The sequence below is a fragment of the Ovis canadensis genome, chromosome 3 (genome assembly GCF_042477335.2).
Source record: "Ovis canadensis isolate MfBH-ARS-UI-01 breed Bighorn chromosome 3, ARS-UI_OviCan_v2, whole genome shotgun sequence".
Classification (NCBI taxonomy): domain Eukaryota; kingdom Metazoa; phylum Chordata; class Mammalia; order Artiodactyla; family Bovidae; genus Ovis; species Ovis canadensis.
In genome coordinates this window covers 227,511,310-227,536,384 of record NC_091247.1, presented here as the reverse complement: position 1 = coordinate 227,536,384, position 25,075 = coordinate 227,511,310, and the positions used below count along the sequence as shown (strand labels likewise).

General features: G+C 40.4%; 1 protein-coding gene across 1 annotated transcript in view; it reads left to right on the top strand.

Moving 5' to 3' along the window:
* Window positions 1-78: 78 nt before the first annotated feature.
* Window positions 79-25,075, top strand: part of SMC1B (structural maintenance of chromosomes 1B) — an 83,721-nt gene continuing 58,724 nt past the window's right edge. Inside the window, exons 1-9 of the mRNA XM_069581774.1 lie at window positions 79-187; window positions 10,131-10,319; window positions 11,507-11,619; window positions 11,709-11,912; window positions 14,289-14,527; window positions 16,137-16,395; window positions 17,378-17,518; window positions 22,029-22,111; window positions 22,671-22,878. Of these exons, the coding sequence (XP_069437875.1) occupies window positions 79-187; window positions 10,131-10,319; window positions 11,507-11,619; window positions 11,709-11,912; window positions 14,289-14,527; window positions 16,137-16,395; window positions 17,378-17,518; window positions 22,029-22,111; window positions 22,671-22,878 (1,545 nt within the window). The remainder of the gene's footprint in view (window positions 188-10,130; window positions 10,320-11,506; window positions 11,620-11,708; window positions 11,913-14,288; window positions 14,528-16,136; window positions 16,396-17,377; window positions 17,519-22,028; window positions 22,112-22,670; window positions 22,879-25,075) is intronic.

Here is a 25,075-nt window from a genome sequence, read left to right as displayed (position 1 = left end):
CGCGAGACCGCACGAGGCGCTTCCCGCGCTTTTCCCGCCAGCGTGAGAGAACACAGCTGAGGCGCGGAGGGCGCAGCCATGAGCCGTTTGGAAGTGCTGCTTGTGGAGAACTTTAAGTCATGGCGGGGCCGCCAGGTCATAGGCCCCTTCAAGAGGTTCACCTGCATCATCGGCCCCAACGGCTCTGGTAACTCGGGACCTAGAATGTCTTCTCCCGCCGCAGTCGACCGAGCCGCCTCTTGCCTGAGGAAACGTGAGGGAGGCCTCAAGGCCTGGTCTCAGGCTCGACCCTCGCCACCCACCTCAGGGACGGGGTGGGATGATGGATGGGGTGGGAAGCGACCCTCAGACTCCATCTAGGGCGGGTTGGAAGTGGCAGGGAGCCTCCTCTCGCCGGCCAACCGTTCCCCTCGGCCCCCCGACTGCACCCCCGAGAGCCTGACCCTCCTCTGCTGCCCGAGCTCCCTGACCTCAGACCGCACCCCCAGGGGCCTGACCAGAGCCCTCTGCCCTGGCCCCCCGACCCTCAGGCCGCACCCCCAGGGGCCTGACCCTCGCCCGCTGCCCCAGCTCCCTGACCCTCAGACCGCATCCTGGGGCCTGGCCCTTACCCTTGCCCCAGCTCCCCGACCCTCAGACTGCACCCCCGGGAGCCTGACCCTTACCCTTGCCCCAGCTCCCTGACCCTCAGACCGCATCCTGGGGCCTGGCCCTCACCCTTGCCCCAGCTCCCCGACCCTCAGACTGCACCCCCGGGAGCCTGACCCTTACCCTTGCCCCAGCTCCCCGACCCTCAGACTGCACCCCCAGGGGCCTGGCCCTCACTCGCTGCCCGAGCTCCCTGACCTCAGACCGCACCCGCAGGGGCCTGACCGGAGCCCTCTGCCCCAGCCCCCCGACCCTCAGGCCGCACCCCCAGGGGCCTGACCCTCGCCCGCTGCCCCAGCTCCCTGACCCTCAGACCGCATCCTGGGGCCTCACCCTTACCCTTGTCCCAGCTCCCTGACCCTCAGACCGCATCCTGGGGCCTGGCCCTCACCCTTGCCCCAGCTCCCCGACCCTCAGACTGCACCCCCGGGAGCCTGACCCTTACCCTTGCCCCAGCTCCCCGACCCTCAGACTGCACCCCCAGGGGCCTGGCCCTCACTCGCTGCCCGAGCTCCCTGACCTCAGACCGCACCCGCAGGGGCCTGACCGGAGCCCTCTGCCCCAGCCCCCCGACCCTCAGGCCGCACCCCCAGGGGCCTGACCCTCGCCCGCTGCCCCAGCTCCCTGACCCTCAGACCGCATCCTGGGGCCTCACCCTTACCCTTGTCCCAGCTCCCTGACCCTCAGACCGCATCCTGGGGCCTGGCCCTCACCCTTGCCCCAGCTCCCCGACCCTCAGACTGCACCCCCAGGGGCCTGGCCCTCACTCGCTGCCCCAGCTCCCTGACCCTCAGACTGCACCCAGGCCAGACCCCCGCCCTGCAGCCCCAGCCCCAGGGTTCCACCCTGGACTCTCCTCTCCTTCACCCCTGCTTCTCTGCCCTGTGGGTTCCTCCTCTTGCCCTTAGCCGTGGTTGGTCTCCTCTCCATCCCCTTCCCTTTCTCATCTAAAAGGACATAATGGGAGTGAGATTGGGAGGAAGTCATTGGTTTCAAGGGCCTTGAACAACTGTTTGGATCCAAGGAACCCTCGCAGGAATATTATGGAAATGACTGCGATAATTGAGCTTTCCCCAAATTCCTGGTACCCTTCTTTTTGTTTAATCCTCACAAATGCATATAATTCCCATTTTACAGTGGAGGGAACTGAGGTTCAGAGGGTCCAGATGACTTTCCAAGATTGCCCAGTAAGTGGCAGAGTCTGGACTGGAATTGGGGCCTGGCCAGGTTCACCTTGGCTCCATGATTGGAAAGAGTGGGTTAATGACCCAAAGCAGGTGGGAGTAAGCTCTAAAACAATAGTGACCTTGAGATTTTTCCCAAATCTGGAGACTCCAATTTGGCTTTCTCAGTCCAGATTTCCTTTCTTAGCTCAGAAACCTTTTCTGAGTTGAAAGAGACCTGTTGCCTCAGTAAATTAATGTATATGTCAGACACGAATAGGAGGCACTTAAATGTGTGCCTTCTGGGCACACCAAATCTGGAATATAATTATTGTGGAAGTGTAAATTTTCTGTTGCATTTTAAAAACAGCTGTTGTTTAAGGTTTTCTTTTGCACTTAGTATATGTGAAAGAATGTGCTTAGTTACTAAGTCCGTCTTTTTCCGACCCTGTGGACTGTAGCCCACCAGGCTCCTCTGTCCATGGGGATTCTCCAGGCAAGAAACTGGAGTGGGTTGCTATGCCCTCCTCCAGGGGATCTTCCCGACCCAGAGAATGAACCTAGGTCTCCCGCATTCCAGGCAGATACTTTACTGTCTGAGCCACCAGGGAAGCTCACGTGAAAGAATACCTGAGCTTGGATGTATTCACATATGTGATTTCCTTGCCTCTTCTCTGTAATATATTTCCTCATTTTCCCTTTATTATCAGAAAACATTGAAAAAATGATTACTGTAGTCAGTCCTGCATTGTTATCCTGACTCCACTCATTTATCAGGAAGTTACTGAGCCCACCACCAGGTGATTTTCACCTTTTAACTGATGATTATGTGAAGGGTTGCTCAATTCCGTTTTGCATTTCCAATGGTGTGATACTTGGAATGAGTGTTTGTACAAAGTCTTGAACTCCACTCAGTACACTTGAACTGAGCTCAAGTGTCTTTTCATATGGTTAAGGGCCTTTTGTATTTCTTATTCTCTGAGTTGAACTGAACTGAACTGATTCTCTGAGTTGCCCTTTTATGTTCTCTGCCCATTTTTCTGGTGGGTTGTCTTAGAAATCTTTCTAAAATGTACCTGAAAAAGTCACTGCTATTCCTGAAATCCTTTGTAGCTTCCTGTAATCTTCAGCATTAAGTTTAGTTTCTCTCTTTTCATTCCCGACCTTGCAAGCTTTGTTCCATCTCTGTATATTCAGTTCAGTTCTGTTCAGTTGCTCAGTTGTGTCCTACTCTTTGCGACCCCATGGACTGCAGCACGCCAGGCTTCCCTGTCTACCACCCACTCCGGAGCTTGCTCAAACTCATGCCCACTGAGTTGGTGATGCCATCCAACCATCTCATCCTCTGTCATCCCCTTCTCCCGCCTTCAGTCTTTCCCAGCATCAGGGTCTTTTCAGATGAGTCAGTTCTTCACATCAGGTGGCCAAAGTATTGGAATTTCAGCTTCATCATCAGTCCTTCCAATGAATATTCAGGACTGATTTCCTTTAGGATTGACTGGTTTGATCTTGTCGTCCAAGGGACTCTCTGTATCATTACTTACCCTTTTCTTACTAGAATGTGCTAAGTTGCTTCAATCTGTCTGACTCTCTGCAGTCCTATGGACTGTTACCCGCCAGGCTCCTCTGTCCATGGGATTCTCCAGGCAAGAATACTGGAATGGATAGCCATGGGGGACCTTCCCAATCCAGGGATCAAACTAGAGTTTCTTATGTCTCCTGCATTTGCAGGCAGGTTCTTTACCACTAGTGCCACCTGGGAAGTCCATTCTTAATAGAGTGGTACCTTCCTTTCCCGGGTGTACCAGTGATCAAGCTGTAACGGTTACGTTTACCTTCAGCATCGCTTCCCCAAACTTCTACTTCCTCTTTAAAATTTAGCCCAGAAGTGTCTCCTGCAAAGCCTACTCAGAGTCTCCAGTAGTTAGTGCTGCCCCTAAGTGTTTCATAGTTCTTTGTGTATTAATTTTAGATTAGAATTTATTGTGATAAGTTATAATTTCCTGCTTTTAGGGGGAAGAGTATAGATTTTGGAATTAGACACCTAACCCCCAAATATGATTGTTTGAGCATCTGCTTTTTTATTTATGAAGTGAGGTTCAATAAAAATTGATAATATTCCCCACTGTAAGCACCTTAGGGGAAAATCCTACATACTGTTTCTTTTTAGCCTCAGTAATTAGGAGAATGCCTGATTAATAGGTGTTCCATAAATGTTTATAGAATGAACGAATGAATTTGAAGAGGCAAGAGAGTGAATGTTGAGTCCAGCTAAGAGTCTTCTGAAAGAAAGGAGGGGTTGAAAAACTAGAAGATTGGTAAGGAAGGAGAAGAATGGAAGAGATATGCAGAGTTGAAATCAGAAGGGACTTAGCAGCTGTTGGTAAGAGGGCAGATAAGTGCAAAAATTAAGGTTTTGAGATGGGAGAGTGATGTTGTAATTTTTATATCTTTGAATACTTGGTTCATCTTCATCAAGTGATGATAGTCTAAAATATTACTCTTCCAGAATTATTTTCCTGATGTTGATTTTGAGTTATTTATAGCAGAGGTTCCTGCTCTGACCATTACAAAACTTAACTTGGTTGGTTCATTCATTCATTCATTTTTGTCAATAGGTGGTCTCCTGTATTACAGGCAGATTCTTTACTAAATGACCCACCAGGGAAGTCCCTACTTAATAAATGTTTCTTGATCCTATCAGAAGTTATCTCTCCCAGTTACCCTCTGTTTCATCCCTCAGTTTGTTTCCTCACCAATACTTACTATAATATATAATTCCTGTTTGTTTATTGTTTGACCTCTTAGTAGATTATAACATTTGTTAGACAGGGTTGTTATCTCATTCATTTACTGTATCCTTATGACCTAGGACACAAAAGAATTAATGTAATGAATGAGTTTGGATTCAGTTCAGTTTAGTTGCTCAATTGTGTCCAACTCTTAGCGACACCGTGAACCGCAGCACACCAGGCAACCCTGTCCATCACCAACTCCCAGAGTTTACCCAGACTCATGTCCATCGAGTCAGTGATGCCATCCAACCATCTCATTCTCTATCGTCCCCTTCTCCTCCGCCCTCAACCTTTCCCAGCATCAGGGTCTTTTCAAATGAGTCAGCTCTTCACATCAGGCGGCCAAAGTATTGGAATTTCAGCTTCAACATCAGTCCTTCCAATGAACACCCAGGACTGATCTCCTTTAGAATGGACTGGTTGGATCTCCTTGCAGTCCAAGGGGCTCTCAAGAGTCTTCTCCAACACCACAGTTCAAAAGCGTCAATTCTTCAGCGCTCAGCTTTCTTTATAGTCCAACTCTGACATCTGTGCATGACCATTGGAAAAACCATAGCCTTGACTAGATGGACCTTTGTTGACAAAGTAATGTCTCTGCTTTTTAATGTGCTGTCTAGGTTGGTCATAACTTTCCTTCCAAGGAGTAAGCATCTTTTAATTTCATGGCTACACTCACTCTCTGCAGTGATTTTGGAGCCCCCCAAAATAAAGTCAGCCGCTGTTTCCATTGTTTCCCCATTTATTTGCCATGAAGTGATGGGACAAGATGCCATGATCTTCGTTTTCTGAATGTTGAGCTTTAAGCCAACTTTTTCACTCTCCTCTTTCACTTTCATCAAAAGGCTCTTTAGTTCCTCTTCGCTTTCTGCCATAAGGGTGGTGGTATCTGCATATCTGAGGTTATTGATATTTTTCCCGGCAATCTTGATTCCAGCTTGTGTTTCCTCCAGCCCATCGTTTCTCATGATGTACTCTGCATAGAAGTTAAATAAGCAGGGTGACAATATACAGCCTTGACGTACTCCTTTTCCTATCTGGACTGCTCCATGTCCAGTTCTAACTGTTGCTTCCTGACCTGCATACAGATTTCTCACATCTCTTTCAGAATTTTCCACAGTTTATTGTGATCCACACAGTCAAAGGCTTTGGCATAGTCAATAAAGCAGAAATAGATGTTTTTCTGGAACTCCCTTGCTTTTTCAATGGTCCAGCGGATGTTGGCAATTTAACCTCTGGTTCCTCTGCCTTTTCTAAAACTAGCTTGAACATCTGGAAGTTCATGGTTCACATATTGCTGAAGCCTGGCTTGGAGAATTTTGAGCATTACTTACTAGCTTATGAGATGAGTGTAATTGTGCTGTAGTTTGAGCATTCTTTGGCATTGCCTTTCTTTGGGATTGGAATGAAAACTGACCTTTTCCAGTCCTGTGGCCACTGCTGAGTTTTCCAAATTTCCTGGCATATTGAGTGCAGCACTTTCACAGCATCGTCTTTTAAGATTTGAAATAGCTCCACTGGCATTCCATCACCTCCACTAGCTTTGTTCGTAGTGATGCTTCCTAAGGCCTGCTTGACTTCACATTCCAGGATGTCTGGCTCTAGGTGAGTGATCACACCATTGTGATCATCTGGGTCGTGAAGATCTTTTTTGTATAGTTCTTCCGTGTATTCTTGCCACCTCTTCTTAATATCTTCTGCTTCTGTTAGGTCCATACCATTTCTGTCCTTTATCGAGCCCATCTTTGCATGAAATGTTCCCTTGGTATCTCTAATTTTCTTGAAGAGGTCTCTAGTCTTTCCCATTCTATTGTTTTCCTCTATTTCTTTGCACTGATCACTGAGGAAGGCTTTCTTATCTCTCCTTACTATTCTTTGGAACTCTGCATTCAAATGGGCACATCTTTCCTTTTCTCCTTTGCTTTTGGCTTCTCTTCTTCTCACAGCTATTTGTAAGGCCTCCTCAGACAGCCAGTTTGCTTTTTTGCATTTCTTTTTCTTGGGGATGGTCTTGATCCTTGCCTCCTGTACAATGTCACGAACCTCAGTCCATAGTTCATCAGGCACTGTATCTATCAGATCTAGTCCCTTGAATCTATTTGTCACTTCCACTGTATAATCATAAGGGATTTGATTGAGGTCATACCTGAGTGGTCTGGTGGTTTTCCCCACTTTCTTCAATTTAAGTCTGAATTTGGCAATAAGGAGTTCATGATCTGAGCCACAGTCAGCTCCCGGTCTTGTTTTTGCTGACTGTATAGAGCTTCTCCATTTTTGGCTGCAAAGAATATAATCAATCTGATTTCGGTGTTGACCATCTGGTGATATCCATGTGTAGAGTCTTCTCTTGTGTTGTTGCAAGAGGGTGTTTGCTATGACCAGTGTGTTCTCTTGGCAGAAATCTGTTAGCCTTTGCCCTGCTTCATTCCGTATTCCAAGGCCAAATTTGCCTGTTACTCCAGGTGTTTCTTGACTTCCTGCTTTTACATTTCAGTCCCCTATAATGAAAAGGACATCTTTTTTGGGTGTTCGTTCTAAAAGGTCTCGTAGGTCTTCATGGAACTGTTCAACTTCAACTGCTTCAGCGTTACTGGTTGGGGCATAGACTTGGATTACTGTGATATTGAATGGTTTGCCTTGGAAATGAACAGAGATCATTCTGTCGTTTTTGAGATTGCTTCCAAGTACTGCATTTCAGACCCTTTTGTTGACTATGATGGCTGCTCCATTTCTTCTAAGGGATTCCTGCCCACAGTAGTAGATATAATGGTCATCTGAGTTAAATTCATCCGTTCCAGTCCATCTTAGTTCACTGATTCCTAGAATGTCGATGTTCACTCTTGGCATCTCCTGTTTGACCACTTTCAATTCATGGACCTAACATTCCAGGTTCCTATGCAATATTGCTCTTTCCAGCGTTGAACCTTGCTTCTATCACCAGTCCCATCCACAACTGGGTATTTTTTTTGCTTTGGCTGCATCCTTTCATTCTTTCTGGAGTTACTTCTCCACTGATATCCGGTAGCATATTGGGCACCTACCAACCTGGGGAGTTCATCTTTCAGTGTCCTATCTTTTTTCCTTTTCATACTGTTCATGGGGTTCTCAAGGCAAGAATACTGAAGTGGTTTGCCATTCCCTTCTCCAGTGGTCCACATATTGTCAGACCTCTCCACCATGACCCTCCTGTCTTGGGTTGCCCCACACAGCATGGCTTAGTTTCATTGAATTAGACGAGCTGTGGTCCATGTGATTAGATTGGCCTGCTTTCTGTGATTGTGGTTTCAGTCTGTCTGCCCTCTGATGCCCTCTCTCAGCGCCTACCATCTTACTTGGGTTTCTCTTACCTTGGACGTGGGGTCTCTCTTCATGGCTGCTCCAGTGGAGCAGAGCCGCTCCTCCCTACCTTGGACGTGGGTGGGGAGGCATTTATTTTAGGCAGATTTTAAATAAGGATCGATAAAACTAATTTCTGTTTAATTCTATTATCATCAGACTTCATAACTTCAGTTAACATTCTATATATGTAACCTACATATGCTCAGGTGGCAAAGAATCCACCTGCAATTCTGGAAACCCCTGTTCAATTCCTGAGTGGGAAGGATCCCCTGGAGAAGGGATAGGCTACCCACTCCAGTATTCTTGGACTTCCCTTGTGGCTCAGATGGTAAAGAATCCACCTGCAATGTGGGAGACCTGGGTTTGATCCCTGGGTTGGGAGGATATCCTGGAGAAGGGAAAGGCTACCCCTGCAGTATTCTGGCTTGGAGAATTCCATGGACTGAATAGTCCATGAGGTTGCAAAGAGTCAGACATGACTGAGTGACTTTCACTTTCTGTGAATGTAACCATCTTACAATAGCTTTCAATCTGCAGATTATCTGTTAACCCCCCAAAAAGCCATGTTTCATACCTGTTAGTTAACTGAAACTTAGCTAAGTATATTTGCAGCATTTTTAACCACTTCTAGTTCTTTTAAAAAAGACGGTGAACTTCTAAGCCATATTTCCAGTGATTTGCAATATCCTTCTACGGTACTTTCTCTGCTTTTGGCACTAGAAATTTAAATTGCTTGTGGATATGAGGGAATGAATGTGAATAAGAAAAAACATTAAACGGAGATAGTTGTAGTTGAAATGACACTGCACCTTGGAAGTTGTTTTGTACTCTGTGCTCATGGTTGCAGAACTGTTTGCCATTTGAGTTGGGAGTCACCAAGACTACCCCCAGTTTTGGTGATTCACTGGGAGGACTCATAGGACTCAGCATATAGTTGTACCCAGGACTGTTACTCATAACAGTGAAAGGAAACAAAGAAAACTCCACAAAGGGAAAAGGCACATGAGGAACTCTAGGAAACCAGTTGCAAGGTTCCGTGAATCCTCCCCCAGTGAAGTCTCGCAGGACAGGCTTAATTCTTCCAGCAACAAGTTGTGACGACATATCTGAGATGCTGTTAACCAAAAACTCATTAAAGACTCAACTCTGAGGATTTATATTAGGGAATGGTCACATAAGCACCTCCATTCCCCAAAATTCCAGACTGCGAGAAAGAAAGCAAGTGTTTAGCCTAGATCATATTGTTGATACAAACAGTTTAGGCACAGTGATACATTCTTAACAGAAAGTGGTGGAGGGACTTCCCTGGCGGTTCAAGTGTTAAGACTCCATGCTGCTTCCCCCACAAGGGGAACGGGTTCACTTCCTGGTGAGGAACCAAGATCCCACAAGCCATGGGTGTGGCCAGAAAAAAGAAAGTGGTGGGAATCCTCACAGAATCCAAATCCTAATCCCATGATACCTGCTAACTTTGTAAGCAGAACTTTCATAGGATGACAGCCTTGGACATGCTATGTAACTGATCTACACTATCCAACACAAACCAACCATAAATATTCTAGCAACCCTAGTCTAGCCCTTAGGAAAATCCTGAGGATACCCTTTTAAAAAAATGTGACACTTAAAATTTCTAAGGTGGAGATACCCGAAATTCAGAGAAGTTAAATGATTTGCCGTGGTATAATACTTGATGGTGGGAGAGAGCTGAGGCTTAGCTCTGGTATAGAGCTTTACATTTATGTCACTTAATACTCTACCATAGCTACACAGAAACCAGTTATCTACATAAAATTGTTCAGTCACATGCGTTTTAAATATAGAAAAAAACAGTACTAGTTAGACATGTGTATCGGCTGTACCGGGCTTCGTAGGTGGCACTGGTGGTAAAGAACCTGCCTGCCAGTTCAAGAGACATAAGAGATGCAGGTTCCATCTCTGGATCAGGAAGATCCCCTGGAGAAGGAAGTGGCAACCCACTCCAGTATTCTTGTCTGGGGAATCCCATGGACAGAGGAGCCGAGTGGGCTGCCATCCATTGGGTCTCAAAGAGTTGGACACGATGAGAGTGTCTTAGCACTAGCGCGTCGGTTGTATTTCACTTTCCTTAGTAGCCTGGTTTCTTTGACACTGGGCAAGACTTTTTATCATTAAAAATAAAAAACTCTTTTTCCTGTCTTTCCTTCCCCAGGGAAATCTAATGTAATGGATGCACTTAGTTTTGTAATGGGAGAAAAAATAGCTAATTTAAGAGTGAAAAATATTCAAGAACTCATTCATGGAGCACACATTGGAAAACCTGTTTCTTCTTCTGCAAGTGTAAAAATTGTATATTTGGAAGAAAGTGGAGAAGAGAAGACATTTGCAAGGACTATCCGAGGTATTTTTTTTCTTGGGGTAGCAGATATCAGAAGCAAATAATACAACCTATTTGATTCTCCACTGGATTTTTCTTTAAGCAGACATATTTATTCAGGTTCCCCTACTGTCAGTTAGTGGTTTTTCTCCCTGGTTATTAGGTTAAAATGAAAGAGGGAGTTTACCTCAAAGGTGGTGGTATCATAAAAGTTTTTCCTGAGATTCTTTATGTATCTTTATCCAGTTTTCCTAGTGATGAAGTAACTATAATAATGCATATTTTTGATTTGTACAGAAAGTTTTTCCTACCACCAAAAAGCAAATTGCATGAAATATTTGACTTTTTGTTAGGATTTATTCACAAATCCTTGTATTTCCTGAGTAAATAAGATTCAGAGTTACATATATATATATATATATATTTCTGTTTATGCTAGGATTTTACTGGGCTTCTGTAAATAGATGCCTCTTGGTTGTTTTTTTAAAAGTCCAAGATGAGGGTACCAGCATGGCTGGATGAAAGCTCTCTTCCGGTTGCAGACTTACCATTGTGGATGGGACTTGGGAGACTTGTAGGATCTTTTTATTTTATAAGCACCACTATTTATTTCAACCCACTCCAGTATTCTTGCCTGGAGAATCCCATGGACTGAGGAGCCTAGTGGGCTGCAGTCCACAGGGTCACAAAGAGTCTGACACGACTGAGTGACTTTACTTACTTACTTACTTAATACTATTTATGAGGGCTCCACTGTCATAATCTAATCACCTCCTAAAGGCCTCACCCTCTAACACCATCACTTTTGGGGTCAGGATTTCATCACACAAATTCAGTGGAGCCACAAACAGACTGTTAAACGATCCTGTTTAAAATAGTGATGCCTCTTTCTCCTACACAGAGACTTCCATACCCCTTCCCTACCTCCATTTTACTCAGCACTTAACACTTTCCTACATGATATTTATTTTACTTACCTATCTCATTTTTGTCTGCCTCCATTACTAGGATATAAGCTTGAGATCAGACTTTTGTCTGTTATGTTCACTACTGTAGAATACTACTTGGCATGTAGTAGATACTCAGCATTTGTTGATTGAGTAAATGCATTTTTTAACATGTATATTACTGCCATAACTGGCCATTTCAATAGTTGTTGATACACATCTGGTATTTATACTTCCATAGTAGCATTTGTTCTTTTATTTTAGGAGGATGCTCAGAATATCGTTTTAATGATAATCCTATGAGTCGTTCTGCTTATATCACAGAGCTGGAAAAGATAGGCATAATAGTCAAAGCACGGAACTGTCTAGTTTTTCAGGTAAGTAGCGATAGTATTTTATTTTATTCATGATTTTGAAAATATATCACTATATTTTATATGTTGGTGTGCTTAACTATTTTTGAAAGGGAACTGTGGAGTCAATTTCAATGAAAAAACCCAAAGAAAGAACCCAGTTTTTTGAGGAAATCAGCACTTCAGGAGAGCTTATAGGAGAATATGAGGAAAAGAAAAGAAAGTTACAGAAAGCGGAAGAAGATGCACAGTTTAATTTTAATAAGAAAAAAAATGTAGCTGCAGAGCGCAAACATGCAAAATTAGAGAAAGAAGAGGTAAGATGTCATGAGGTAACCAATTAAGTGTTGCATACAAAACCTGTGTTAGAATTGTAAGTATTGGTTTGGGGTTACTAAAAAAATTCTTTTAATAACTTAAATAAAGCCCATTATTCATCAAAGATAAACTTTTTGGTATATTTTCTAGTTTGGGTTTCTTTCTCCGAAATAGGCAGGACAACTTGAGCTGCAAAGGTGTCTGATTTTCCCAACTAAAATTAAACTTGAGGGATTTATATCTCATATGGCAGAGGCCCTCAGATTTTTGGATCTTATCCTTTTATACTTTAAAAATTATTGAGGACCCCAAAGAATTATCTATCAATATTTATTATATTTGAAATTAAAACTGAGACATTTAAAAATTATATTTTGATGATTTATTTTTTAAAAATAGCAATAATAAACTCATTGCATGTTAACATAAATAGCATATTTTTATGAAAAATAAACTGAGTTTTATAAAACCAAATAATTGGAAGGGTGGTATTGTTTTACCTTTTATAATTTCATGAATATCTGACTTAATAGAAAACTGTGAATTCTCATATCTGTTTCTGTGTTGAACCTGTGCTAAGACCTAGGAACTTTACCCTCCTTTGGCTTTTACACCATTGGTACAAATGTCAACACAGTGAAAAAAACAAATGAAATCTGAGTATTATTAGGAAAATAGTTTTAATTTCAGGGGCTCCATGAAAGGGTGTTGGGGAACTCTAGGAGGCCGTGGTCACACTTTGTAAATGCTATTCTGTGGTACTTCTTGGTGCCCTTTACAGTGCGTGGTATAGTGCCTTGTAAACTGTTGATTATTGTTTGCCTTTAGAGTATTCTTTTATCAAACGCAAAGCAGATTTTGTCATTGTTTTGCATAAAACCTCTTTTGAAGCAATGCTTTCCACTGCACTGAGAATCTAGTCTCCCTTCCCTGCCTGCTGATCTGCGTCTTGTTCACCTCTGAAACTTTAACTTCCTCTACTCTTCAGCCACATTGACCTTTATCATTTATTGAAAATACCATGTTCCCTTGTGTCCTAGCGCTTTTGCTGTTTCCTCTGCCTAGGTAATTGTGTGCCTGATTTTTACATGGCTAATACTCTCATTCAAGTTTTCATAAAGAAGCCATTTTCTCAGGCAGACATTTGCTGTCCACTCTCCCAATCTAAATTAGCATCCCTTCCCTGGTACTACTACTGCATTACTCCATTTTGTTTCTTTTGTAGCATATTTTGCTGTATGAAATTATCTTGTGTATTATTTATTGCTTATTTATTCTCTGACTCTGCTTCCCTCCCTGCCCCACTAGGATAACTTGGTTGTAATCTAAGAAGAACAGAGACTGTTTCTACCTTATTCTCTACCATATTTCACAGCACATAGAAGAGGGCTTGGCACACAATAGCCAGTTAATAAATATTTGAAAAAATAAATGAAAGGTAGATGTGTCCCTTATTAGTGATATTTTTCTGTTTCTTCAGATTTTTATAAGTGTGTGTGTGTGTTCTTGGTTTTGTCAGTGGAAAGGGATAGTGGTGTAAGTGCAAGTCAAACTATAGTGTTTGTAATATACTGAAAAGCTTATAGCCGAGTAGAATTGCAGAGCTTTAAACATTGTAAGGACAGTTAGAATAGTCCAACTTCATGATTATTCTTAACAACATCCTGGCAGATTGCTGTTTACCTGTTACTTGGAATATTTCATTGATTAAGAGCTTTCTTAAGGTAGAACATTCCTTTTTTCTTTACTAATGGTACAAATACTCAGGAAATTCTCCCAATCTCACATATAATTTAGAACTTTAACAGTCCTATTAGTTCTATTCATAGGAAAAATTACATTCTATAGAAGAAATTTTACCTGGAATCTTTGAATTGAAAATGGCTAGAAACTTTGAAAGTTATATTACTTCCTTTAGTTTACACATGGGGAAGCTGGTGTCAGACTTGCTTGCCAAACTTCTGAGGTCAAGACAGAAGTGGGACAGGACTCAGTTAGTGGGTGCCCCAGATAGTTCTTTTGGAGAAGGAAATGGCAATCCACTCCACTATTCTTGCCTGGAAAATCCCATGGACAGAGGAGCCTGGTGGGCTATAGTCCATGGGGTCATAAAGAGTCGGACATGACTAAGTGACTAACAAATGTTTCTTACCACCATACTACTGTGTGCATGAATATAAAATCCTTTACTAGTTTATTATAGAAGTATATGCAGAAGCCTTATCCAAATAATGGTACTTCGGGAAAGAATGTCATTTGTTAATGACGTAAATGAAAATTCATTAGAGATCATTTATTAGTACTCTAGTTGAGTTTATGAAAGGTCAATGTAAAATATACTCTTTCTTAATTGTTGTTGAACTTCACTGTTGTAGGCAGACCGTTACCAGAATCTCCTTGAAGAACTGAAAATTAACAAGATACAACTGCAGCTTTTCCGACTGTATCACAATGAGAAAAAAATTAATTTTTTGTACACTGAGTTAGAGCGTGTGAATAAGAATTTGAGTGTCACAAAAGAGTCTCTTTCTCATCATGAAAACATAGTTAAAGCCAAGAAAAAGGAACATGGAATGTTGAGCAGACAACTGCAACAAACAGAAAAAGAATTAAAGTGAGTTTTCAAAATCATTATTAACAGTTGGATTTTATTTAGATTGATAGAAATATTAAGTGATGCTTTGAAATTTGATTTTTAAAATAGATTTTTTACTTTGGAATACTTTTAGATATACAAAAAATTATAAAGATAGTATAGAGAGTTCCCATATTCCCCACACTAAATTTCTCTCACTTACAGCAGGGGGAGGAGGGGGCTACAGAGGATGAGATGGTTGGATGGCATCACTGACTCAATGGAAATGAGTTTGAGCAAACTCCCAGAGGTAGTGAAGGACAGGGAAGCCTGGCGTGCTGCAGTCCATGAGGTCGCAAAGAGTCAGACACGACTTAGCGACTGAGCAACAAATAACGTCTTACATTATTAGTATGCTACACTTGTCAGAATTAGTTAACCCATATTTATTCATTATTATTAGCTAAATTCCATACTTGATTCATTTTTTAATGTTTTACTTAATGTTCTTTTTCTGACCCAGTATACCATATTGTATTTAGTCATCGTGTCTTCTTAAGGTCCTCTTGGTTGTGACAGTTTCAGACTTAAACCTTGTTATTGGTATCCTTTACAGTTTTAAGAAGCATTGGTCAAGCTTTTTGTAGACTGAATCTCAATTAGTATTTCTCTGTTACTTTTCTCATAATTAGACAAGTTTATGGGTTTTGGGGAAGAAGACCACAGAGGTAAAATGCCATTATTATCATAGTATATCAGGAATGTCAACATATCATATACGGGGAATTCCCTGGTGGTCCGGTGGTTAGGACCCTCTGTTCTTGTTGCTGAGGGCTGGGGTTCAAACTCTGGTTGGGGAATTAAAATCCCACAAACCACATGGTGTGGCCAGTAAATAAATAGACTCTACCATATATTTAAAAAATATATGTGTTGTATTATTAGATCATCTATCTAATATAGTGTCAGCCTGCCATCATTATTGATGGTTTTTGGGGGGCTTTTTGGCTGCGCCACATAGCATGTGAAATCTTAATTCCCTGACCAGGGATTGAACCTGTCCCTACTGCAGTGGGAGCATGGAGTCTTCACCACTGGACTGTGAGGGAAGATCCCACATGATACCCATTTGCTTAATTGTTCAATTCTAGTAATCACGTATGGCAGTACCAGAATTATTAAACCATGTCCTTGCGGGAAGCAAATTTATCAACTAGAGTACAAGGCTTGTGTATAATTATTTTTGCTTTTAATTTTATGGACTCTGCTCATTTCCAGCAGAGTACTACAGTTAGGTTCTTTTGTCACTTTCTATATTTTATCTGGGATCCCTCGCCTTCTAAGTGAATTTTTAAAAAATTTGTACATTAAAGTTCACTCTTGGAGCTGTAGATTTCTGTAGGTTTTGACAAATGCATGATGTCATATGTCCATCACTGCAGTATCATACAGAGTGGTTTATCACTCTTTAAAAATTCCCCAATGCTTCACTTATTTGATTTTGCCTCTCACCTGGCAACCACTGATCTGCTTATAGTCTCTGAAAGTCATTATTTAGCATTTCTTTTTAAATGTATAATTTGATCAGAAGAGCCTCTTGCCTTTAAATAAGATTTTCCTTTAAAGCAAAGTTTATTTTTCTTTTTAGATCTCTTGAAGCACTGTTAAATCAGAAGAGACCTCAATACATTAAAGCTAAAGAAAACACTTCTCACCACCTCAAAAAATTAGATATGGCTAAAAAATCAATAAAGGACAGTGAAAAACAATGTTCTAAACAGGAAGATGACATAAAAGCCTTAGAGACAGAGCTCGCTGATTTAGATGGTGCATGGAGAAGTTTTGAAAAGCAGATTGAGGAAGAAATGTTACATAAAGGGCGAGACATTGAACTAGAAGCTGGTCAGGTGAAAAAGTTGGCATATGGGAAATCATTTGTTTCTATTGTTTCAGCTTCTCCTTTTGATTAGAATTTAAAGGATGACTTTTTCTGATTATTATAAGAGATTGCCACAGAATTTAAATTGTAGAGATTTTGATTTTTCAGTCTATATGGAGAATCTAAATTTAATCTTTACACTAGGCTATTTTTCCTTTATAAAAGTAGGTGACATCATAACATTTGTGAGTTAACTAAAGTCATAGAAAATACTTCAGCAAGATTACATGGTTCATTTTATGGAATTATATTCATATGTTTTTAAGGTAATTAACGTTCATGAGGAAAAAATAATTACCTTTAAAACATAATTATATTCATATGTTCTTAAGGTAATTATTTTTTCCTCATGAATATTTTAAAAACTAAGAGTCAGATTATATATGGCTTTGAAGAGACATGATCACTTAATTGACAGGAGGGAAATTGGTTAAGATTGTTTAAAATGTTAAGTGATTAATGAATATCCAACTTAGCATATAAGATATGTCAATAATAGATATTCAGAAATATATAATCCAGAGTTTTCAAACATTCTTTCAACTAAATTTCTATTATTTATCTCTTTCATTAATTTTATGATAACTTTATTTCACAATATATATGCTAAAATAATTGTGACTGTATAGATAGAAAAATACATAATTTTCTCTGAACTCCTCTTACTTCTGGACCATTAATGAGTTTTAATGCGCTTTCTCTTACAGAATTTCTTACAGAGACCTTATAGAGTTGGTTTTGAATACCTTGTTGATGTATCTAAACAGTTTTAAATAAGATGTCATTTTGTGTTCATGCTATCTTAGCTGGAGAAGATGGCTAATTATGGTATAATTCATATAAAACATTTTTGATAAGTTTAATTATCTGCTAGTAAAGAATATCATAGAAAGAATTTCCTCTCACACTTCTTTAAATGAATTATCAATATTTAAATACTCTTTATACAGCTGGTTCAATATAAAGAACTTAAGGAACAGGTAAGAAAAAAAGTGGCTATAATGACCCAACAGTTGGAAAAGCTGCAGTGGGAACAGAGGTCTGATGAAGAAAGATGGGCATTTGAAAAGAGGAGACATGGGGAAGTTCAGGTACCTCAGTTTGTGCAATAAATGATTTTGAATTATTTTTCATGAAATTTTATTCCCTTTTTATATTTGTTTTTCAGTATATAAATGGTTTTACATCAGATACAGGAATTAATTAAATTTTCTGGATTACCTGTTAGACTGCCTAGCACTATTGAGGTGCTCTTTCATAGTCTAAGATATAGACAGTGTAAGGACTCCCCTGGTGGTCCAGTGGTTAAGACTCTGTCTTCCAAGGCAGGGGATGCAGGTTCAATCCCTGGTTGAGGAACTAAGATCCCACACGCCATCAGGCAACTAAGCCCATGCACCAAATTTAAGAGAGAAGCCCATGTGCCTCAGCAAAGACTGAGAACAGCCAAATAAGTAAAATGAAAGTGTAAAGAAACTGATAAAAATAACATATAAAAATAGTGTCTTCCTTCATATAGTCAGTAAGCATTTTATGCATACTTGTATAATGATAGGCAGAAAGCAAAGAGGAACTAAAGAGCTTCTTGACAGGTCAAAGAGGAGAATGAAAAAGCTGGCTTAAAACTCAACATTCAAAAAACTAAGGTCATAGCATCCAGTCCCATCACTTCATGGCAAATAGAAGGGGAAAAGCGGAAAGCGTGGCAGATTTTATTTTCTTGGGCTCCAAAATCACTGCAGATGGTGACTGCAACCTTGAAATTAAAAGATGCTTACTCCTTAGAAAAAAAGCTATGACAAACCTAGACAGTGTATTAAAAAGCAGAGACATCACTTTACTAGCAAAGGTCCATATAGTCAAAGCTATGGTTTTTCCAGTAGTCATGTACAGATGTGAAATTTGGACCATAAAGAAGGCTGAGTTCCAAAGAATTGATGCTTTTGAACTGTGGTGCTGGAGAAGACTCTTGAGAGTCCCTTGGACAGCGAAGAGATCGAACCAACCAATCCTAAAGGAAATCAACCCTAAATATTCATTGGAAGGCCTGATACTGAAGCTCCAATACTTTGGCTACCTGATGTGAAGACCTGTCTCATTGGAAAAAATCCTGATGCTGGAAAAGACTGAGGGGAGGGGAGGAGTAGAAGGGGGCGACAAAACATAAGATGGTCGGGTGGCGTCACCGACTCGATGGACAGGAGTTTGAGCAAACTCTGGGAGATAGTGAAGGACAAGGAAGCCTGGTGTGCTGCAGTCCATGGGGTCCCAAAGAGTCAGACATAACTTAGTGATGGAACAACAACATAATGATAGGCACAGGCAGATGCTATTGTCTGTTCTTAGATGTAGGTTAGTTCATTGAGGTTAGCAGGAGGATAGCTAAAGGAAAAAAGAAAAACAAATAGCATAAGTGAAAGGTCATGCAAACATTAAGGACACAGCCCAGGAGGAGCTTAATAGTTTACATGAGAGGTAACCATCAAGAGAGCATTCTGCTATTCTGCCTTAGAGTAAGAGAGACTTGGCTTCCATCCAGTCTTGTCCTGTCACTCACTGTGTTGGTATAGCTAAATCATTTCACTTTTTTGAACTCTGATTTCTTCATTTGTACAATGTCTTTTTTTTGTCTTTTTTATGGTTGAGTAGTATTCCATTATATATATAATATACCACATCTTCTTTATCCATTCATCTGTCGATGGACATTTAGGTTGCATCCATATCTTGACTATTGTAAATAATACTGCAGTGAACATGGGAGTGCATATCTTTTCTAATTACTTTTTTTCTTTTCTTCACAAAAATATCTAGGATTGGTATTTCTGGATCACATGATAGTTCTATTTTTATTTTGTGAGGAATCTCCATACTGTTTTCCATAGTAGCTGCACCAATGTACGTTCCCACCAATAGTGCATGGAACTTCACTTTTCTCCATATCCTTGCCAATACTTTTCTTGATAACAGCCATTCTGACAGGGGTGAGATGATATCTCATTGTGATTTTGGCTTGTATTTCTCTGATGATGTTGAGCATCTTTTCATGCACCTGCTATCTGTATGGCTTCTTTGGAAAAACGTCTATTCAGATAACCTGCCCATTTTTAAATTACTTCTTGTTTTTATGTTGAGTTGTATGAGTTCTTTGTACATTTTGGATGTTAACCGCTTAGGGCATATATTGTTTGCAAACCTCTTCCATTCAGAGCTGCTGCTGCTGCTAAGTCGCTTCAGTCATGTCCAACTCTGTGCGACCCCATAGACGGCAGCCCACCAGGCTCCCCTGCCCCTGGGATTCTCCAGGCAAGAGTACTGGAGTGGGTTGCCATTTCCTTCTCCCTCAGGTTAAATCACTACAAGCTTCCCTCTTAGGACTACTTTTGCTGCATTCCATAGGTTTTGGATCATTGTATTTTGTCTCTAGGTGTTTTTAAAAATTTCTACTTTGATTTCTTCAGTGATCCATTGGTTGTTTAATAATAATTATTTAGTCTTCACATATTTGTTTTCTGGCAGTTTTTTCCTTCTGTTTGATTTCTAGTCTCGGTTGTGGTGAGAAAACATGCTTGATACGGTTTTAGTTTTCTTCAATTTATTGCGACTTCCTTTGTGGCAACTCCTGGTTCTAGATCACTTAGTAAAGGAGTAAGACATTATTTATTGACTATGCCAAAGCCTTTGACTGTGTGGATCACAAAAAACTGTGGAAAATTCTGAAAGAGATGGGAATACCAGACCACCTGACCTGCCTCTTGAGAAACCTGTATGCAAGTCAGGAAGCAACAGTTAGAACTGGACATGGAACAACAGACTGGTTCCAAATAGGAAAAGGAGTATGTCAAGGCTGTATACACCCTGTTTATTTAACTTCTATGCAGAGTACATCATGAGAAATCCTGGGCTGGAGGAAACACAAGCTGGAATCCAGATTGCCGGGAGAAATGTTAATAACCTCAGATACGCAGATGACACCACCCTTATGGCAGAAAGTGAAGAAGAACTAAAAAGCCTCTTGAGGAAAGTGAAAGAGGAGAGTGAAAAAGTTGGCTTAAAGCTCAACATTCAGAAAACGAAGATCATGGCATCTGGTCCCATCACTTTATGGCAAATAGATGGGGAAACAATGGAAACAGTGGCTGACTATTTTTTGGGGCTCCAAAATCACTGCAGATGGTGACTGCAGCCATGAAATTGAAAGATGCTTACTCCTTGGAATGAGCAACCTAGACAGCTTATTAAAAAGCAGAGACATTACTTTGTCCTCAAAGGTCTGTCTAGTCAAGGCTATGGTTTTTCCTGTGGTCATGTATGGATGTGAGAGTTGGACTATAAAGAAAGCTGAGCGCTGAAGAATTGATGCTTTTGAACTGTGGTTTTGGAGAAGACTCTTGAGAGTCCCTTGGACTGCAGGGAGATCCAACCAGTCCATCCTAAAGGAGATCAGTCCTGGTGTTCATTGGTAGGACTGATGGTAAAGCTGAAACTCCCAATACTTTGGCCACCTGATGCGAAGTGTTCACTCGTTTGAAAAGACCCTGATACTGGGAAGGATTGAGGGCAGGAGGAGAGGGGGACAACAGAGGATGAGATGGTTGGATGGCATCACAGACTCAATGGACATGGGTTTGGGTGGACTCCAGGAGTTGGTGATGGACAGGGAGGCCTGGTTGCTGCGGTTCATGGGGTCATAAAAAGTCGGACACGACTGAGCAACTGAACTGAAAACAAATTAATGTTGCTGTAATGCACAGAATGAATTAGACAGGGAAAAGGTTAAAGGTAAACAAATTAGAGACTACCACAATCCTTGGACTTAGTGATAAAGTGAATGGAGCAAGACTTGTGAAGTCCTCCTTCCACAAGCCTGTAGTTGCCTTTTAGATTCCTATACAGTTACAGTATTGAGCCACTCTAGTGGAATTACTTGTCTGTTTCTCCCACCAAACCTTAGTCCTTGAGAGCAGAGACTCTGTCTTGTTGATTATAGTATCTGTAGTTTCTAGCACATGGTAGGCTGTGAATAAATATTTATTGAATGAGTTAGTTTGAGAGAGAGATAGGACTGTATATAAATATTTGAAAATAATCCCCTTGGGGTTTAAAGTTACCAGAGTAAACTTGCTGAAGATAGATATCTAGTAAGTGATGGAGCCAGGATTTGAACCTTGATTCCTGAAACCTCAAAACTTTTTACCATACTGCCTTTTCAAAATAAAAATTTGCTCTCCTGAGAATTTTCATATGGTTATTTATATATTTCAAATTTAGAATAACATGCAATTATAGGCTTCCCCAGTGGCTCAGCAATAAAGCATCTGCCTGCAGGGCAGGAGCTGCAGGAGAACACGAGTTCAATCTCTGGGTCGGAAAGATCCCCTGGAAGAGGGCATGGCAGCCCACTTCTGTATTCCTGCCTAGAGAATCCTATGGACAGAGGACCCTGGTTGGCTAAGGTCCATAGGGTCACAAAAGAAGTGGACGTGACTGAAGTGACGTAGAATGCACAGACGCATGCTATTACAAGTTCTAGGCATCTAGTGAAAAACTGTTATGTTTGGAGTTGCTATAATTGATTTCAGAGTTCATTTCCTATTTTAGGAAAATATAAAACAAATAAAGGAACAAATAGAAGATCATAAAAAGCGAATAGAGAAGTTGGAGGAGTATACAAAAACATGCATGTAGGTATAGTAAAAAAAATTGCTTGCAGCTTTCTTGTATCTCTGGGGTCTTGTATATTTGTGGTGAATGCTTCCCCTGTATCATAATGTTCTCTCCCATTGTTTTTTTATTTCATTGTAGATACTTAAAAATTATAATTAACCAGTTAAGGTTGAGATTTTGAAAATATAAATGTTTAACAGTGGTGAAACTTAAAACTCTCCTTTGGTATTGATATTTTATAATAAAAGTATGTCATGAAAACTATCAGCACCTAAGTATTCTATCACTAAGAATTTCTTTTTAATTGACATTTACTTACTGTTAAGCTCATGATGATTGCTCTGGTTATAGTGAGTGATCTATTCTTTTTTCTCAGAATCCAGAAATATGTATCTTTTGACTCAAGAAAAGAATGATTTAAGTATCTTTTGCTCATGTTTGGTGTTAGGTTTATTAATTTTTAACCATTTGAAATAGATAGAGCTCTATCCCATTCCCCTGTGATGCCAGGCTAGAGTGTATTGCAGTTCCTAAATTTTGGTTTTTCTTTTTGCTATTATTGTTATTGTCATACAGGAATTGCTTGAAAGAAAAAAAAGAGCAAGAGGAAAACTTAGTGAATGAAATAGAAAAAACAAAATTAAGAATGTCTGAAGTTAATGAAGAATTGAGTCTTATTAGAAGTGAATTGCAGAATGCTGGACTTGATACCCATGAAGGAAAACGTCAGCAAAAGAGAGCAGAGATTCTGGAACACCTTAAGAGACTTTACCCAGATTCAGTGGTAATTGAAATAAAAGGGCTAAGCTTTCTTATTTGTGATTAAAAATTTGAAATTATTAGGAAGTATTATTTCAGAAACCTATAAATTTTCTGTTTTATTATTTATATTTAAGGCATAATAGTAACTGGGGTAAAATGTGTATAATCCCCAGTAATGTCTATAGGTAAGTAATTATCGGGGAGAAATGTTGATATGAACACATTACCCAGAGAGTCCAGATATCCCCAAAGGATATGGGTATATGAAATAGTCTGTTGCCCTGTAGACACATAGCCTTAAACCTCATTTTCTTCATGATTTCATTTTTTTTTTAAAGTACTTTCTTCAGTGGACATTGTTGGCATACTTTTGAACAGTGAATTTTTATTCTCTAAATCTGACTGTCCATCCAGTATTACTAGTTTGTTTCATTAGCCCCAATGCAGCAATATCTAACCTGTTATGTGAGGTATCCACTTCATAGTTTGATATTGGGGTCTATCATCTCACTCTCGTCACTAACACCAGTGGACACTGTGTGCTCCTTGTTTCATGACAGCCTTTTTTTTCCAGCATTTGACACTGTTAACCACTTGCACTTTTTGAAACACTTGTTTTTTGGCCTCCTTGATACCACACTCTGTTGGTTTTCTTATTTTTCTCTTCACCCATCTTCATTTCGTTTTAGCATCTTTTTTTGCCTTTCTGATTCTTAAGTGTTAGTCTTTGTTTCTAGATAATGATAGAAGAATAAGGGTGGGTCGCAGAATTCTTCCCCCAATACCAAGGAAAATCAGAAAAACTAGTTCAGCAACCAGAAGAGGAAAGGGGCTCATACATCATGCTCTACTAACCTTCAGAAAATAGTAATAGTCCAGGATTTCTTTTTAAAGATTAAAATACAGCATTGCTGATTCTTAATTCTGCAGAAGGCAAACTGGTAAATTGATTAATTTCTGAGAATTCTCAGTATCCCTTAATCTAGCAAGAAGCAAACTTTGTTTCATTCTGAGTAGAAAACTAACACTCAAATAGAATCAGAGAATATGGACCTCTGCTTCTCTTAGATGAAAGTGAAGGCTCTAGAGCTCTTCATTAAATTGAGAAGCCAATTCAAAGCCCTCTCCCCCAAAATGGGATTTGTTCTCTTTCCCCCAAGAAGAAAAACCTTAGTATGGGATATTAATTGAAGAAAAAACAAAACTCAGTTATTCAAGTAAAATACATGCATAGCTTTAGCACAGCTCTCATTTACCCTAGCTTTTCAAACCCATGGGCATCCTGGTAGCTCAGCTGGTAAAGAATCTTCCTGCAAAGCAGGAGACCCCGATTCAATTCCTGGGTGGGGAAGATCCCCTGGAGGAGGGTATGGTAACCCACTCCAGTTCAAGTCCTTGGGTGATGGGCAATCAGAAAATCCTTAGAATATAGAACAGAAAATGCTTGGTCCATCATTTGTTGCTCAGAGGAGATAACCATCTCAGTTTTAGGTGAGACAATCAAAGAAAGTTATCCATCACAGAAAATAAAAGATTTACACAGAGCTGCCCACATTAAATATAGGAAAGGTGAAGAGAAGCTGTATGGTAGTATAGGTATATATATTAAAAGAAAAAAGAATAAAAGGCATTTAGAAGTCAAAGAACCTTGTGGGAAAAAGTTACAGAACAAAATTCCCCATAAGTTTTTTGTGCTGTAGACAATTTAATAAGAGCTTGAATTCACAAAATCAAGTTCAAATATCTGAGTAAAATAAACAGCTAGCACTAAGAAAACAAGACCAAACATTACTGAACTAATAAATTGCAAATAGCAAGAAACGGGTTACATAGCTGAAAATCAAATTACTGACCTAGAAGTCAGATTTTAGTTAATCATACCTGAATTGAGAAGAAAAAACAAAAGATAATAAATATTAAAGACAATGATGATCTATCATAAAGAAATTGGTATTTCTGATGTAGAACCTAGCAAATGAGTCTAAAGACGTAAAATTGAATCTACAAGACGTTCTAGGGAGCATTGATACAGGACGGCTGGCATTCTGATGTTTTCTAGGCTTTTTGAACTTCAGTCTGATTCTTGACCAGTCCTCAGATCCTCAAAAACACTTCTCTGTGGGAAGCCATCTCTGGCTTCTTAGGTCAACCTGGTCCCTGTTACACATTCTCAGAGCACTCTGTGCTTAGTCACAGTGTCTCTTTTAACTCTGCTTTGT